The sequence below is a fragment of the Ostrea edulis genome, chromosome 6, assembly GCF_947568905.1.
Source record: "Ostrea edulis chromosome 6, xbOstEdul1.1, whole genome shotgun sequence".
Lineage (NCBI taxonomy): Eukaryota > Metazoa > Mollusca > Bivalvia > Ostreida > Ostreidae > Ostrea > Ostrea edulis.
In genome coordinates, this window is record NC_079169.1 from 85333340 (window position 1) to 85350771 (window position 17432).

The 17432-nt window shown below is 36.7% G+C and overlaps 1 protein-coding gene across 1 annotated transcript; it reads left to right on the top strand.

Moving 5' to 3' along the window:
• The first annotated feature begins 519 nt into the window (after positions 1-519).
• LOC125647402 (uncharacterized) lies at positions 520-16495 on the top strand. The gene is made up of 10 exons (XM_056142454.1): positions 520-589; positions 3129-3326; positions 4001-4113; positions 12531-12657; positions 13157-13285; positions 13721-13900; positions 14022-14156; positions 14862-15041; positions 15195-15279; positions 15728-16495. The coding sequence occupies exons 1-10, from the start codon at positions 523-525 to the stop codon at positions 16209-16211; spliced, it is 1698 nt and encodes a 565-aa protein (XP_055998429.1). The 5' UTR covers positions 520-522; the 3' UTR covers positions 16212-16495.
• The last annotated feature ends 937 nt before the right edge of the window (positions 16496-17432 follow it).

The following is a 17432-nucleotide window of genomic DNA, read 5'->3' on the forward strand; positions in this document are numbered from 1 at the left end:
TGTCCCACCTCTACCACACACTCTCTCAAATTCATTATATATATTCATTATTTAGATTAATGGTATATATTACTTTGTTCTTACACCGGCGAAAGAATTTAGAACGATTAGCCATTTGGAGGTAGGATGAAGCCGCCTCTGTACTAAGTGTTTCATGGATCCGCCACTGTGCGTTCTTGTAGTGTATACTCTTTGTTGATCTCTGAGAGCAATGTTGATTTGGTAATTACCAATAACTAATAAGTTATGTAGTTGGTAGAAATCCACAACTTCGTGAAGAAAGTACGACAAAAGCAATTTGGGTTTATACAAATGTACGTATGTAATCATTGTGTGATTTTTAATCAAATATTTGAAATTTTTGTATGGAGATTTTATGTGTCGGTGATGACTGTGTAATCTCTACAATATTCCTGTAGGTGTATTCGATACAATCTCCCCGCTCCTGTTAGAACACAGTCCGCCCCCCAGGCTCTCTGTACAACACCCGTCTACAAATCATTCATTTACAGCAGTTAGACAATGGATAGCAATACTGTAATAATCTGTGTGTATTTCATTCATGGATTTTCGGTGGCTGATTCGAACGGTAAGTTTATCAAACTGAGTTGTGCCTTCTTACTACATGTACATATCTATATATTTGATAGTTTATGTTGCCTACTTAACTACAATATTTAACTGCCTTTAAAGTAAACTTTGTTTCAACTAAGATTTTTTTTTTTTTTAAATTTATCCTCTCATATCGTACTGAACTTTTTTTTACTGGTATTTGTTTCATTGTTTTCAAAATCTATGATCAGTGCTCTTGCACACAAAATTATTTTTTATAATTATAATGAAAATAATGATTCTATTTCCTATTTCTAATACTTATATATTGAGAGAGAGAAAGAGAGAGAGAGAGTTTTCGACCTACATAAATATTAGACTTTCAAGAACTCAAAATCGCTAATGACAAGATAAACTGGAATATGTTATATGCTTTTAATGTATTTTGACCTACAATATGACCCCCCCCCCCCAAAAAAAAAAACCCCTATTTTAATATCGGCAATGTTTTATTTACAATTTCACTTACTATAATACCTATTGAAATGTTTTTTTTCTAAACTGCTTATACTATTCCAGAGTTTGGATTCAAATCGTTTTCGTTATTGAATTAATTCACGTTTTTGTGTGATATGTTTGTACAAGTTGGATTGAAGGGTAATCTGTGTGTGTGTGTGTGTGTGTGTGTGTGTGTGTGTGTGTGTTTTCATATTTCTGCCACATAATGGACATACAGACGTGGATTTCAACAGCAAAAACGACTTGAAATCAAACTGACTCTATTTAGTATTTTAGATAAAACTATTTCAATAGGATATAAAAGCCATTAGTTAAAATTGTAAAAATTGAAGACCATGCAAACAAAACATAATTCTAACCTTTGACAGATCTACGTTAGACATATTTCCACACTGTATTTTTTTTTTAAAGTAAAGTGTATAAAATCAGCAGACGAAAAGGACACTGCGACAGTGCACACGACAGTGCACACAATGTACAGGAAAAACGGGTAAATAAAACAAGACGAAAACACAAAAAAACTGGTCGTAAACAGGATACGAGATATGTAGGAAAACTCAGTATCAAATACCCACACTTCAGAAAAACAAATTCATGCGTAATTTTAGTTAAACCTACTTGGGAAAAATCCACCCACCCATCCCCTCCGCCCTAACTCAAAATCTAATTATGCTCTTTTTAGCTTAGCTGAGAGCTTTTCTGATCACCCGTTGTCCGTCGTTCGTCTGACTGCCTGTTTGTAAACTTTTCACATTTTCGACTTCTTCTCCAGAACCACTGGGAGAATTTCATCCAAATTTGACAAAAAGCATCCTTGGGTGAGGGGAATTCAAGTTTGTTCAAATGAAGTGTCATGCACCCTTCAAAGGGGAGATAATTACAAAAATGCAAAGTTAGGGTGGGGTCTGTCATTTAAAGATCTTCTTCTCAAGAACCACTTGTCCAGAAAAGCTTAAATTTACATGAAAACTTCCCGACACAGTGCAGATTCGAGGTTGTTAAAATCATGGCCATTGGAGTAGGATGGGGCCACAATAGGGGATAAAAAATTTACATGCGAATATATACATTGTAGGAACATTTTTAAAAAATCTTCTTCTCAAGAACAACTGGGCCAGAAAAGTTTACTTTTACATGAAAGCTTCCTGACATAATGCAGATTCAAGTTTGTTAAAATCATGGGCCCTTGGGGTTGGATGGGGCCACAATAGGGGATCAAAGTTTTACATACAAATATATAGGGAAAATCTTCTCAAGAACCACTGGGCCGGAAAAGTTTACATCTACATGAAAGCTTCCTGTCATAGTGCAGATTCAAGTTTGTTCAAATCATGGCACTCGGAGTTAGGGTGGGGCAACAATGGGGGGGGGGGGGGGATAAAAGTTTTACTTACAAATGTATAGGGAAAATCTTTAAAACTCTTCTTCTCCAGAACCACTGGACTAGAAAAGTTTACATTTAAATAATAGCTTCCTGACATAGTGCAGATTCAAGTTTGTTAACATCACGACCCTCAAGGGTAGGTTGAGACCACAGTAGAGATTAATGTTTTACATGTGAATATATATATATATATATATATATATATATATATATATATATATACTAGGTCGCTGGTTCGACCCCGGGTTGGGGTGAAAATTTTCAGTACCTAGTTGTGATTATTTAGTGCTTTATATATTAATTAATTGATTATTACATGTATCGTTTAGATCCTAGGGGTAAACGTAAGGTTGGGTGTTATAATTGTTTATTTGTGGTTTAAATATAAATATATATATATATATATATATATATATATATAGAGAGAGAGAGAGAGAGAGAGAGAGAGAGAGAGAGAGAGATAAACGAACTGAGCTGTATTTTTAATAAACAGGGATAAAATAACTTCCGTATTTTTGGTAATTTGATAAACAGGGATAAAAGAACTGCTGTAATTTGATAAAAAGGGATAAAAGAACTGCTGTATTTTTTATAAACAGAGATAAAAGAACTGCTGTATTTTTTATAATTTGATAAACAGGAATAAAAGAACTGCTGTATTTTTTATAAACAGGGATAAAAGAACTGCTGTATTTTGAAGAAGAGAGAACCTGGGTAGAAGCCCGGAATGTCTGCCGGAATTATAACGGCAAGCTGATGCATAGCACCACCCTAAACCGGAACATCATAGAGAACTGCAAAGAGATTGACCCCTTCAAAAGGTTCTGGGTGGGAGAACACCGTACACTCTCCGCGTGGTTCGAAATCACAGGTAAGGCTTCGTCTCAAACCCAAAGGTTCGAAATCAAATCGCAGGTAAGGCTTCCTCTGAAGCTCAGATATAAATATATAAATAACATTATCCATCACAATCAAGCTAGCGGAGGAGTGAGGTGGTATAATATAAACCATATACACATAATCTTAGTTTTGCTATACTAGTATTAGCTAGGGGATAAATATGTGATATCAAAATTGTAGTAACCACAAACGAATTCACAGCTATGTGCAGTACATATTGCACTCAAACACGAAAATAGTTTACAAATCTCTTTCAAAGATTACATCACATGATGCACTCTAAAACGAACCAAAACGGCATGCTGATGATATGGTTCTGATTTGAATTTTTCGAAAGAATCGCAATCTTAAGTTTCAGTTTGCTTATATTTGAAAAGTCAAAATTCGACTAAAATCTCAGACTGAAGTACAAGTTTCGAATAAAGTTTTTATTCGATAAACCTAGGCCAGAGCTGGTGTAATGGATATTTGTCCCTTCTTCGCAAAACATCGACTTCCTCATCCGTTTCTTCAATTAATATACATGTGTATATCAATGTTTTAGATTTTGCATTGTGTATATCGATATTTTAAACTTATATGTCGATATAAAAACCATAAAGTGTCTATGTCTATAGTTGTCATGGTTACCTTGATTATCACTAGGTTGTTTTGAGGACGCTGAGATCCAGTATAATGTAACCTATGACAACAGCGACAGTAACGAGGCTTCGGTTTGTTACAAAGTGTGTCAAGGATCACGGTATGTCGGACTAAAGGTAAGACACGTGAACTGTTAATGATGTAATGCTACTTATAATGATAGTGTAATAACAGCAGTCACACCTCACCGGATATAACGCTAACCGACTTCCAAAGGATAACGAAATTGTCAATGCGTTCGTCTCCGTTCCTTTGCATTTCTTGTCCGTTTCTCTTTCGACCAACGCGTGCTTTGTCCGACGAAGTCCAGTCTATCCGGCGGAAAGTTTTGAGCATGTTCAAAACTTGAAACGGACACCATCGGACTATGGAATCCGTAAATGTTCGGTGAACTTGAGTCACGACCGAACTACAGCTGTACTACTGGACATACAGCGGGTCAACTGAAGATGTAATGCACACCAACCGCATGTTTACGGATAAGAGACGCATGAAACTGGTGAACAACAGTTGTCAAACGGACTTCCGCGGGACCAGTACAAGTCCGATCGTCTAACGTTGAAAGAACGTTATATCAGTTTCTTATGCATCCTACGTCCGTTAGTAGAGCCTCCAGAAAGGTTTCCTGAACATTGGGCAGTCTGCTCTTTCCCAGTATTGTCAATGACAGAGGAAGGAGATGGGAAACTTGTAACCTTTCCCCGTGCTCTGCTTTTATCCTCCCCAACATTTGTAGACCTTCCTTATGGAGGCATCATAGAAATATGGCATCGAGGGTGATAAGTTTGAAAAGATATATCCACTTCCAATTTATACGCGTTTTGTCAGTCACATGACCGGTAGAAGTCCGTTCGTCTAACGTTGAAAGTACGTTCTATCAGTTTCTCATGCGTTCCATATTCGTTTAACCCGGTACTTATCCGTTATTCAGAAGGTAATGCCCGTTAATCGACCGTTAATTGGCCGGTACATGTCTAGAAATCGTGCGGTTATCACAATTATTTCTATCCGTGCGACATCCGGTTATCGGTTATCCGGTAAGGCTCCTTTATAATCAATGTTAGTAAAACAAAGATTCATCATCACTTAAAATGATAACGCCGCCTAATAGTCCACATAAAGCGTATTATGATTAGTACGTCTTGTATTTCGATTGATATATAGCTGTAACGCTTGGTATGATATTATGCGTGACGACTGCAACGTTGTATGACATTTGTAGCTGTAACCGACGTTATATCATTAACGGTCCGGATGAGTAATTGTAGTGTGACCGAAAAAAAGAAGGAAAGAGGACAACCTTATAAAATGCATTAAAAAAACCCAACAACCCATGGTTCAATAGAAATATATAAAGTGATACGAATTCATGAATATTGTGAAACATAGCAGGGACACATTCCTCACCAACAATATTGAAAGGACTTTTTAAAAAAACTAATGGCAAACAGATGTTACAAAAGTGACGAAGATATTAGATAAATGTTGGATCTGACCCTCAGGCCAGTACGGTAGAGTACGAATTCAGTTCACTAGGGCCTATCTGTTTATCTGACGTCACAGCCCGAGGGTTACACCTGTGATCGATACAGTCTGTAATTGACCAGTAAAAGTATAAGTAACGGGCAAAATGATGGCGAAAATTAAAACTTCGAATACTCGTTATTCTACATATTGAGACAGGCTGCTGACTGATGGGTCGATGTTGAATTGAGACAGGCTGCTGACTGATGGGTCGATGTTGAATTGAGACAGGCTGCTGACTGATGGGTCGATGTTGAATTGAGACAGGCTGCTGACTGATGGGTCGATGTTGAATTGAGACAGGCTGCTGACTGATGGGTCGATGTTGAATTGAGACAGACTGCTGACTGATGGGTCGATGTTGAATTGAGACAGGCTGCTGACTGATGGGTCGATGTTGAATGGTTTCGACGGTCTCGTTTGGGGTCGGCGTTTCGAGGATTGTGATATGATTTGCAGAGGTTGTCTGTCCTTGGGTCGGACACTGTCTGACGTGCTTCGTGCTGTTTGTTGGGCCGTTCTTTACGTGCAGCTTTTGGCTGCTGGTTGCTCCGTTTGCCTGATATATTTATATATACAGTATATGATTACGCTCATAAGAAAAGGCGCTCATCGCTAATTTCATTCATTTTAAACATTTTGCAGAATTTCACAGGAAATGGGTATAGGGTGTAAACATATTATGAGCGTACTCTATCTTTAAAACCTATATATTTTTATGTTTAAAGTCATGCATATATATATATATATATATATATATATATATATATATATATATATACCAACAGTGTTGTGGCCTTATAATATATGCAAAGAATTTTTTTTAATAGTATTTAATATTTAATATTAATATTTTTATTTAATATTTTTTTTAAAAATATTATTATCCGATTACTGAGACTCTAAATCAATTTTGGATATATATATATATAACGTCACCGCATGATTATAACGTTATTGACATCACTCAGTAAATACACCACACAATATGAATGAGTCAAGATCAAAGGATCGATGTCGTATAAAAAGTATTATTTATAATCGTATGTTTTTACTTGTTAATGGGTTAGTTTCAACATTCATTATATTAAGTTTTAAAGGGGGTTGAAGATCTTTTGTGAAAACTATGTGAATTTAGTATTTTGTCAGATATTATTGAACTTTTGACCCTAATACGGCAAGTTTGAAAAAAATATCTTAAACTAACGTTACACAAATTGAATATTCCTCCAAGTTCAGATTTAAAATGTAGAAGGGACTGAATTATTGACTGTATAGATTTGATTTACATCGGTTAATATAATGATATAGATGATAATTCAGCGGTAAATCCATTGTTATTACAATTGTATTTTAGCAGAAACTGGCTTTAATTCCAGACTTGGTCATCAAACTTATACTCGAAGTACGAAATTTTTCAAAATCACCTAATATTTAGGTCGATATGATGAATATATTTGAGTTACAATACCTAGACTAGATTCCAAAACCCTTACAAACAGAAATACATTGCAGAATCCAGTAAATGTTCTATCAGAGCCCTATTCCTATTCACAAAAACATTAACTGCTGTGTAGGAGAAACTTCAGAGATATTGTGCCACAACATGTGCAAGAAATGATGTAAATCAAATGTGGATTCTCAAAAATTCCAATGAACTTTGAGTAAATTTCAATTCACAGAACTTTTTCCAAAATTAACAACATCGAAACTTACGACTTTTCAACATATTACACCACCATTTCTCACGATAAGACAGCGGCTTCTTCAATGAAAAAAGAACTCGGAATATATACATATCTATTGACCAGGCATATAAAAGTTTACATTGTCGAATACTATGTTCTGATTCTACGAAACGTACTCTGACGTTGATATTAAAAAGATGATGGAGTTTCTCATTGACAATATCTACATGGTCTTTGGAAATGAGGTCTTCAAACAGTGTGTTGGAATTCTCTGGGAAAAATATGTTCCTTTATTAGCTGACTTGTTTTCGTATGAGGCAGAATTTCATCAAAAGTTTATATACTTACTTACTTACTTAGCCCTTTGCCCCTCTAGGGAGCATAGGCCATTGACGAACTCTCTCCATCTGACTCTGTTTGGCGCTAGTCTTTCTGCTGAGTTCCAGGTGTAGCCTTGCTCTTTTAATTCTGCCTCCGTAACTCTGCGCCAGCTGCTCCTTGGTCTTCCTATGTTTCTTTTTCCTTGGGGGTTCCATTTGAGGGCTTGTTTTGTGATGCTGCTTGGTGGTTTTCGCAGTGTGTGTCCAATCCATGAGCATTTGCTTTTTTTGATTTGGATATCTATGGGGGCTTGATTTGCTCTTTTCCAAAGATCCTCGTTTCTTACTTTGTCAAACCATCTGATGTTCATTATTCTGCGCAGGCAGTAATTGATGAATCTTTGAATTTTTGAAATCGTGGCATTTGTTGTTCTCCATGTTTCGGCCCCATACAGAAGCACAGACTTTACATTTGAATTAAAAATCTTGATTTTAGTGTTTCTCGAGATGTTCTTTGCATTCCATACTGTCCCCAGAATGTTGAAGATGACCCTAGCCTTGTTTATTCTGGTCTTAACATCAGCATCAGTAACTCCATTCACACTCACAATGCTTCCTAGGTAAGTAAACTCCTCAACTTCTTCCAGGATGGCATCCCTTATTTTGATAGGCTGTTTCCTCTTGGCATTAATTTTCATAATTTTTGTCTTGCTTTCATTAGGTTTCAATCCTAGTTTAACTGATGTTGCTGCTAAGAGAGATGTTTTGTCTTGCATTTGTTGTTGGGTACTGGAGATGGGGGCAATGTCATCAACAAAATCCAGGTCATCCAGTTGTTGCCACATTGTCCATTGGATTCCATTTCTTTTCCCTTCAGTTGTTTCTCTCATGATAAAGTCAATTGCCAGGAGGAAGAGAAAAGGAGATAGCAAACAACCTTGCTTGACTCCAGTCTTGACATCAAAACTTTCTGTAAGTTGACCTTCATGTATAACTCTACATTTCATGTTGTTATAGGAGTTCCTGATGATGTTAATGAACTTTTGTGGTATTCCATAGTGTGCCATTAGATTCCATAACACTTCTCTATCTAAACTGTCAAAAGCTTTCTCGAAGTCTACAAAGTTGAGAAATAGGGAGGTGTTCCATTCTAGAGATTGTTCTATGATTATTCTCAGTGTTGCTATTTGGTCTGTGCATGATCGATCTTTTCTGAAGCCTGCTTGTTGGTCTCTGAGCTTCTCGTCTATGGCCTTCAAGAGTCTTGTTAGGATGATTCTGTTTAGCACTTTTGCAACTACTGATAGTAGTGCAATGCCTCTGTAGTTTTTGCATTCTTTAAGATTTCCTTTCTTGGGCAGTTTAATTAGCTGTTCCAGTCTTGAGGCATTTCCTCGTCTTTCCATACGCTGTTGAAGATCTTGTGAAGGATATTTGCTGTAAGATCTGGATTTGTTTTTAAAGCTTCTGGAGGAATGTTGTCTGGGTCAGAAGATTTGGCTGATTTTAACTGTTTATTTCAATTTTGGATGGAGGGTGAAGGTTGACTTTAAGTTCTTCTTTGGCTTTGTTAATATCTGGTGTTATGTCAGGCGGTGGTCTGTTTAGAAGTTCTTTAAAATGTTCTGCCCATCTTGCTAACTGTTCCTCTGTTGTGGTTAGAACTTTTCCATTTTTGTCTTTAATCTGTTGGCTTGTTTGTCTAAAACGGCCTGTAAGTTTTTTTGTGATATCATACAGGTCCTTCATATTTCTCATCCTAGCAGCTTCTTCTGCCTGTGCAGCTATATTTTCTACAAAAGTTCTTTTGTCTTTTCTTGTACTCTGTCTAACCTCTTTGTGGGCTTTGTTGTAATTTTCTTGAGCTGTTGCTTTCTCTCTCCTTGTTCTGCTGCAGTTTATTGTCTCTTTTCTCTGTTTTCTCACTTGGATCTTTTTGAGAGATTCTGGTTTTATCCACTCTTTTTGTGTGTATGTTTTCTTTCCAAGGGTTTCTTCACATGTGCTGGTTATCACTTCCTTAATCTGACTCCGCTGATCTTCAATATTCTTCTAGTGATTCAAATTTATTTGACAACGTGATATTGAACTGATCTTTTGTTGATTTGTCTTTCAGGAAGTTGACATTGTACTTCACCCGTGGATTTTTCATGGTAAATACCTTTCTTAGCTTCATTTGTATTTTGCCTACCAATAGATGATGGTCTGATGCAGCATCTGCGCCTCTCTTGACACAAACGTCTTGAAGCGATCTTCTAAATTTCTTGTTGATGCAGAAATGATCTATTTGGTTTTCTGTTACATGGTCTGGTGATACCCATGTGGCCTTATGTATGCGTTTGTGTGCAAATATACTTCCTCCAATGACAAATTTATTGTTGGCACAAAGTTCAGCAAATCTTTCCCCGTTCTCGTTCATCTGACCAATTCCATGTTTTCCCATTATTTCTTCATAACCTAAGTTGTTGTTTCCTATTTTGGCATTAAAATCTCCCATGAGTATTGTGATGTCGTTTTCTTTTTGCTGGTTTAGAGTGGCATTAAGTGTATTATAAAAGTTATCTTTGACATTTTCTTCAGCGTCGTTGGTGGGCGCATAGCATTGTACGAAGTTTGCTTTTATTCTCGCTTTCTTTGTTTGGAAACTTGCTGTTATGATTCTCGAGTTGACAGGTTCCCATGATATTAGAGTTTTGCTGGCTTCTTTTGATAGCATGAAAGCAACCCCTTCTGTATGTGGACTATCCTCCTCCTGATGTCCAGAGTAAAGTACAACTTCTCAAGTAGCTAGTGTTGTCTTTCCTGTTGAGGTCCATCTTGTCCCACTCAATCCCAATACTTCAATTCTATAGTTTTTCATTTCTTTTGCTATTTGGGCTGCTTTACCACTTTGGTACATCGTTCTAACATTCCATGTCCCAAGTCTGGTTGCTGACTTGGTGTTTAGAAGGTCAGTCGGCATCGTAGCTTCTTGATAGCTTTCACTATAATGCGTCATTCGTCTTGTTGTTGAAGAGACCCTCCTCCCCGAGTCAAAGTTAATATTTCTGTTAGTCAATGTTTCTGTAACTGCTGATTTTTACTAGGCGAGATAGTTGGTCTTGCGCTAAACCCCCAACCTGGAGGACCAGAGTTTTCTTTCAAGGTGTCTCTCCTCTAGATAAGCGGTCTACCAAGACTGACGAGTCTTATCTACCCGATTTGAGTTTGGAGTGTATTCCCTCTCCTAGATGAGTTGCTTTCCATGGCTTACGACTCCCATCTGTCCGACTATTTAACCCATAGCTGGGGCAAGGTTGGTGAGAGTAAGGGCATGTCCACACGCCGGTGGGCCTACACCTCTGTGCCTCTGGGGTCCTTGCTACTCCGAGATCCTTTACAGTTTAGCCTAGGATAATGGAGCCTAGTTTGCCGTGTGCTGTCGCTTGGAGGCACTGTAAATGTCTTGGGCTGGTAGAGGCTTTGTACTGGCAAGAAAGGCTTACACACTCGGCTCTCTTTTTCATCTACAAGTAGACTAGCCAGCGGCAGTAGCAGAGTCTTCGACTTCCCCTGCACTAGACGCATATCCAGCCCCTGTGGTGTTTGCAGTATCCACGTATAACGTATCACTGATACCACTAGCACACAAAAGTTTATATAAGAGAAGAACAAATCTCTTGCTGTTGCCTTCAACTCGACATTTGGATACATCGACGACGTTTCATCTATTAACAATTATCATTATCATTCATACGTCGATTCGATACGTCCCAGTGAACTCGAAATAAAAACACCACAGGGTCTTTCACATCTGCTTCGTACTTAGACATTCTATTAAAGACAGATGTTTTAAAACAGCAAACTAACAACTTAACTTGATGACAAATGGGATGACTTCAGTTTCTCTATCGTCAATTTTCCATATTTATGTAGTAATATTCCATTATCACCTGCATATGGTATTTATTCAACTGAATCAACTGATTCGATATACGCAAGAGCTTTTTCTGCGTATGATCAAATTTTAAATCGAGGCAGCCTACTGACAAACAAGTTGTGTTACAAGGGTTTCAAAAGTCTCATTTAAAGTCAGCATTTCACAACATCTATGGTCGTTACAATGATCTTATTTGCTTATACAAATTGTTATTGGGTTTAGTGCTGTGTGACTTATTTCATGCCAATCGCTGGAACATTCTCTACATTCTGATTTTGACTACGGATTACTCCGTTTACCTGATCAAGATGTAGGGCTGATAGTGGCTCTGACCGGTCAACAGAGGATGCTTACTCTTTCTAGGCACCTGCTCCCACATCTGGTACTGTAGATTCCTTATTTTACACGAGTACTTAATATGGTAAAATGACTCGTATACGTCAAATCGGGTGAACATGAATTCAGAGTTCTTACATGTATTCTAACAACAGAAAATTAAAAGCGAGTAATTTTATTAGCGCAAGTGAGCTTTTCTGATCATTTGTCCGTTGTCTGTTGGTGTCGTCGTAAACATTTCACATTTTTATCTTCTTCTCCAGAACTACTGGGCCAATATCAACCATACTTGGCACAAAGCATTCTTGGGTAAAGGGGATTCAGGTTAGATGAAATTTGTTAATATGAAAGGCCGTCCCCGTCTACAAAGGCATATGGTGATTAATGCGTTTGTAGTAAAGTTTAATTATTAAGTTTGATTATTAATGAATTTTTAGTCGTTATCTTTGAAAAGTTTTTTCTGAACCAAGCTGCTTGTATAATGATAGTTTTTCTCAAGCTTATTATTGCTAGGAACAGCAGCTCAGGTAAGCGATGTGGCCCATGGGCCTCTTGCTTCTTGAGTGATGCCTCTCGCGAAATTATGCGATAATAAATTCCTCGCGCATATTCCAAGTAGGAATCTACAGTATGTCCAAGGGTCTGTTTTCGCCTGATCTCAATTTTGTATTCTTTATGGCAGTTATCAGATTGATCACTGTGTGTTATCTTCACATCTTTCTTTGGAATGTTTTCCCCCCACACAGAATAACACATGTTTCTGCATCGAGGAATCGCCAGGTAACCAGGCCAGTCTTTCCTGCAACCGGAAGTGTCCTGGTAACGAGGCTGAATATTGCGGAGGCGAGGGTGTAATTAGTGTGTTTAGAAAAGGTAACTATGTATGTGTATATCATGAACGTTAACTTTAACCACAGGAAACGTTAACTTTACTTTAACCACATGATATGTTGTGTCAATTAAATATCAAAATATAGAATAGCCACAAAATACCTGTATGTTAGGCACAGAATATCTGTATATTAGCCACAAAATACCTGTATGTTAGGCACAGAATATCTGTATATTAGCCACAGAATGCCTGTATATTAGACACGAGCTTACGCGTGATATCAAAGCAAGGTTGTTGTTAGAGAGAAATAATATGTACACACGAGGGATTTGGGATCAGTCAGGTTCATGTCCTCGTAGGCCTCAAGTTCATTTCATAGTTAGAACCCGTTATATACCAATGCCTTAATTACTGACTCTTTATACAATGTATTGGTACTAATTGTTAATCTCTGTGTGTGGGAATGTGCACTGCTGAAATTGAACAGAAATACTTTCACTTTGTCCTCACAAACCCGAGTTTTCGTTTTTATATTTATAGCTACCTCCACGCCAGAAAACTCCCTCTGTCCCCAGCAGGAAATGTGTCTCTGTTCACAACTCGATTGTCTCCCTTCCGGAGCCTCGTTCTCATCTCGACCTTGTGTCACAGAACTACACGGCGCATGCGGTAGGTTGTACTTCCTGTCATCTTGTTAAACTGAAGAAGTTTTATGAAACAGTTGAATATTTTACAAGTATTAAATATTTATGATTTATTTTAGCATTTATTGCATTCAGTTCCATCCATAACTTCATGTGCGTATTGTTGTTTCACCTTGTTTGATCGGAATTCAGGTAGTCGTTCATACTGTAGTATTGGTGATTGTTATGGAATGTGATTCATGAATGTTTCAGATACACAAATAATCATTTACATCTATGCTGTATGATCTTTTTTAATTATGTTACTAGTTATGACATCTGAAGGCGATTACTATTCGTGAATTTATACCGGCATTCTATATGACATTAATGATTGCTATTGTATTATCTAAAAAGGTATTAAAATACAATCTTTGAAGGCATCAATTATTATTATTGTATATTATTACGGTCTTTGAAGGTTACGGATACATGACCGACACCAGGAGTTCGTGGAACATTAGTAACGAAAATTGCAGGGCACAGGGCTTCTTGGCAAATCAGGAAAACTCACAAGAATTCTGCAAGAACAGAATCATAACATGGCCTCAAACATATTGGTCAGGAGTGTTCCGAAGTGTCATCAACAATCTCGATAAAGGTAACTTTTATGAGCTGATCGTGAATCATTCTCCCAGAAATGACATTCATCCTAGTGTATCTACTCGGAGACCAGGTGTGTAATTCATGCATTTTTTAATGACAGTATGAAATGTTTGTAGGAAATGGTGGATATAGGGATCCGCTCCTTTATTGTTTTTCACTTCGGAGGGGCTCTCGACTGAATAAGGAAGGAAGTGTCTCCATCAGCCCTGATACCTGTTACAGTGAGCAACTGCCCTTTATCTGTGAAATAGGTACTAAGTTATACCAATACTTCTTTAAAGAGAATGACTGCCCATTGATCTGTGAAATAGGTAATGTGAGTACTACTAGTATTTTTAAAACATATTTTTTTTTATGTAATCCTTTGTTATTTTAGGTTTTTATATTGAAGATAGTCCACTTGTAATTAAAAAAAGGTTACCTGCGCCTGTCTATTTTTTAGAAGAAAAAATGTAATGTTTTAAGTACTTAAAGTAGGATATAAGCCTCAAACTGTCCATTCCGCGAGAGAGAGAGAGAACTGATCTCGGCCCTGCGGCCCTAGACCAATTCTTTCTCTTACAGAATGGACAGTTTTTGGCATATATCCTTTACATAGAGAACGATTGCCTTTTATTTAAGAATACAAGGTGAAGATAACAAACAGTGATCAATCTTAAATCCTTTTATTTAAGAATTTGAGATATAAATAAACAGGATAACAGGTAAGTATGATCCGTCATTACAGCTACTAGTGACTTAGATACTATGAAACTCTCTAGTGGATGAAGTATCTGTGTGATGATGTATTAGTGGGCAGTCAGCCATCTACTTAGGAAATAGTGAAGAACTATTTGTACATGATATTGTACTCTGAGAAATTATCACTCAGAGTTACCTTCTCTCATACATTTAGTTTTCAACTTGCGACGGGTTAGAATTACAGTTATACTTCAGCACAGAGTTCTACATTTAAGGTTCCTCTTTGTTTGGGGAGGCTCGATGTAAAGTTCAGAGAGCTCCAACCACCCCTTCCATCTCCTCTACCACCTCAGCGAAAACTCCCCAACCTACGACACAGGATGGAGCCAATCCTTCGTCTACGTACTTCATCACTAACCAGGTCAAGGACGAGAAAGATGATTTGATTGACAAAAGTAAATCATGTTTTCATAATTTTTAATTCAAAACAATGTTAATATTTCATTTTTCTTTTTCCTTTTTCATGGGATTTGTGCAATTAACGAAGACCGTAACAATAAATCGTTGTCATACTATGTTATGATTTTGACATTTTGTCTCTATTGCAGTATTTATTGTCGGCCTTGTTGCTGGTGCTGTGCTGCTCGTGTTGATAGTAATTTGTTCGGCTACAATAGTTACCAAAAGAAGAAGGTATCACATTGGATCTGTATTATTTTCTGTATGATAAAATGCAGACAGGGTTCCCTGTACTGTAGAAATAAAAACGAAGTCACCTATTGTCAACATTGCAAAGAATTGGGAAATGTATGAGCATCACTTGTACATGTATGTAATAATATCATAGCTAGGTTGTATGTAATAATAGCATTGCTAGGTTGTATGTAATAGTGTCATAGCTAGGTTGTATGTAATAGTATCATAGCTAGGTTGTAATAGTGTCATAGCTAGATTGTGTGTAATAGTGTCATAGCTAGGTTGTGTGTAATAGTGTGATAACTAGATTGTATGTAATAGTGTGATAGCTAGATTGCATGTAATAGTGTGATAGCTAGGTTGTATGTAATAGTGTCATAGCTAGGTTGTATGTAATAGTGTCATAGCTAGGTTGCTACTGCATTTTTTCTCTTTTTTTCTCCAGGAGTGCGCACTATGGAAAGAAATATGGAAATCAGTTTATAATTCGTTCCTATGGAAATGATATCAAAATAGATAAAAAGTCACCAGAATCAAGGAGAAAGCAAGAACAAGTAACGCCAGAAATCTTTATAACTGATGTCACTTCCGGCGACACGTTACAGGCATTTCCAAAAGATAACAGCAACACCAGCGTGTCTTCGTCTGAACTGAAATATGACAGTTTGAAACATGGTCATGCAAAGACAAAACCTCTAGAACTACAGCAATATATAACGAATCATAATGAAGTCAGAAGTGACATCAGCAGTGAGCATAGCAACGACGAATGCCGTCCATTGACAAATAGGAAACAAACAATGCCTGCTAAAGTTAAAACAGAAGGCCAGTTAACGGCAAACTTGGATATTGACGATATGAAAAGCTTGCCGCGACAGTCAAAGTTAGCGAGAAAACCTCCATTTCGATATGTGTATAGTGAGTGGTAAAGTTGGCGTATCAATTTTGATACGGGTCTTTTATCATTTCTTTTTACATAATGTTTGGTTTGGTTATTGGAGTTTCTTTCTATGTCGCATCAAGAAAATAAAATCAAAGTATTGTAAACACTTTCAATCGTAGTAAGAAGTCAGTTTGTGCTGATTCTTTTCGGTGACATTATTATATTATATGTTTTGTTTTATATTTTGTTTGACTTTATGGTTATGTCATTCATGCTTTATGTTATACCAATCATACTTCACTAGAGCTCAAATTATCAAATCAAAGCGAAGTTTGGATTTTAAAATCTCTTATTTGCAAAGGAAGCCTTTTTATCATATCGGGAAAAAACCACCAAAAATTCATATACAATACGTTGAGAGCGTGTATCACTCTTTCGATGGTGAAATTATGCTTCATACGTGGTGCTTAAAACGGCCATTAGATAAAATTACAGTGTAATGAGCCACCTTAAATTCATATTTAAAGAGCATATAGAGTAAAAATAATATTCTTTCTAAGTAAGATATACAATGAATTGTAAATAGTATGATAATCAACAACGATTTTCAGTAGTTCAGTAACTTCATTCACACCCAGCCAACAATCTACTAAACAGAGAACCCAAAAGAACTCTATAGAACCATGGATATTTTGAATTATTACAAGTGTGTAGAATGTTTGACTACATTAGTTATTGATGTTAGTGCAAACAATAAACAAACTAACAAATTCCCATCCATCTATAACACGTTTAATTCAATATATTAAAGATATGCACTTTCTCATCGCTGCGCTCTTTAATTTTTGTAATCTTCTGTATTCATATAAATATATAATCGTGATCGATTAAACATAGCAATTTGCCAAGAAGCTGAATTTTCTTGTTTCCAAAATAAACAAATTTGACGAATAATTCTGGTATGTATGAATTATCAGTTCTTTGTATTAATTAGATCGGGATCGAGATAACACAAATTAATGAGCGAAGGAAAGCATTTTACTCCAATTAATGTATAGGGAAAAAAGTACCAATTCATTTCCCATAGACCTCAATGTTAACCTTTGGCCCTCTCACTAATTAACTATATCGATTTTAAACAAATGATCGCAAACATTTCAAAGTTCATTCCAAGTGTTGATAAAAAATGACAAAAAATATATAGGGTCCCGTGCCTTTTATAGGCCATATTTGTACTTTTTTACAACACATAGCAATCTGCAGTAAA

Excerpts from the sequence above, each read along its gene's own strand:
- LOC125647402 (XM_056142454.1), top strand. The coding sequence starts at position 523 with ATGGATAGCAATACTGTAATAATCTGTGTGTATTTCATTCATGGATTT. Across the intron at positions 3,327-4,000 it reads CGCGTGGTTCGAAATCACAG|GTTGTTTTGAGGACGCTGAG; the intron begins GTAAGGCTTCGT and ends GATTATCACTAG. Across the intron at positions 15,280-15,727 it reads ATAGTTACCAAAAGAAGAAG|GAGTGCGCACTATGGAAAGA; the intron begins GTATCACATTGG and ends TTTTTTCTCCAG.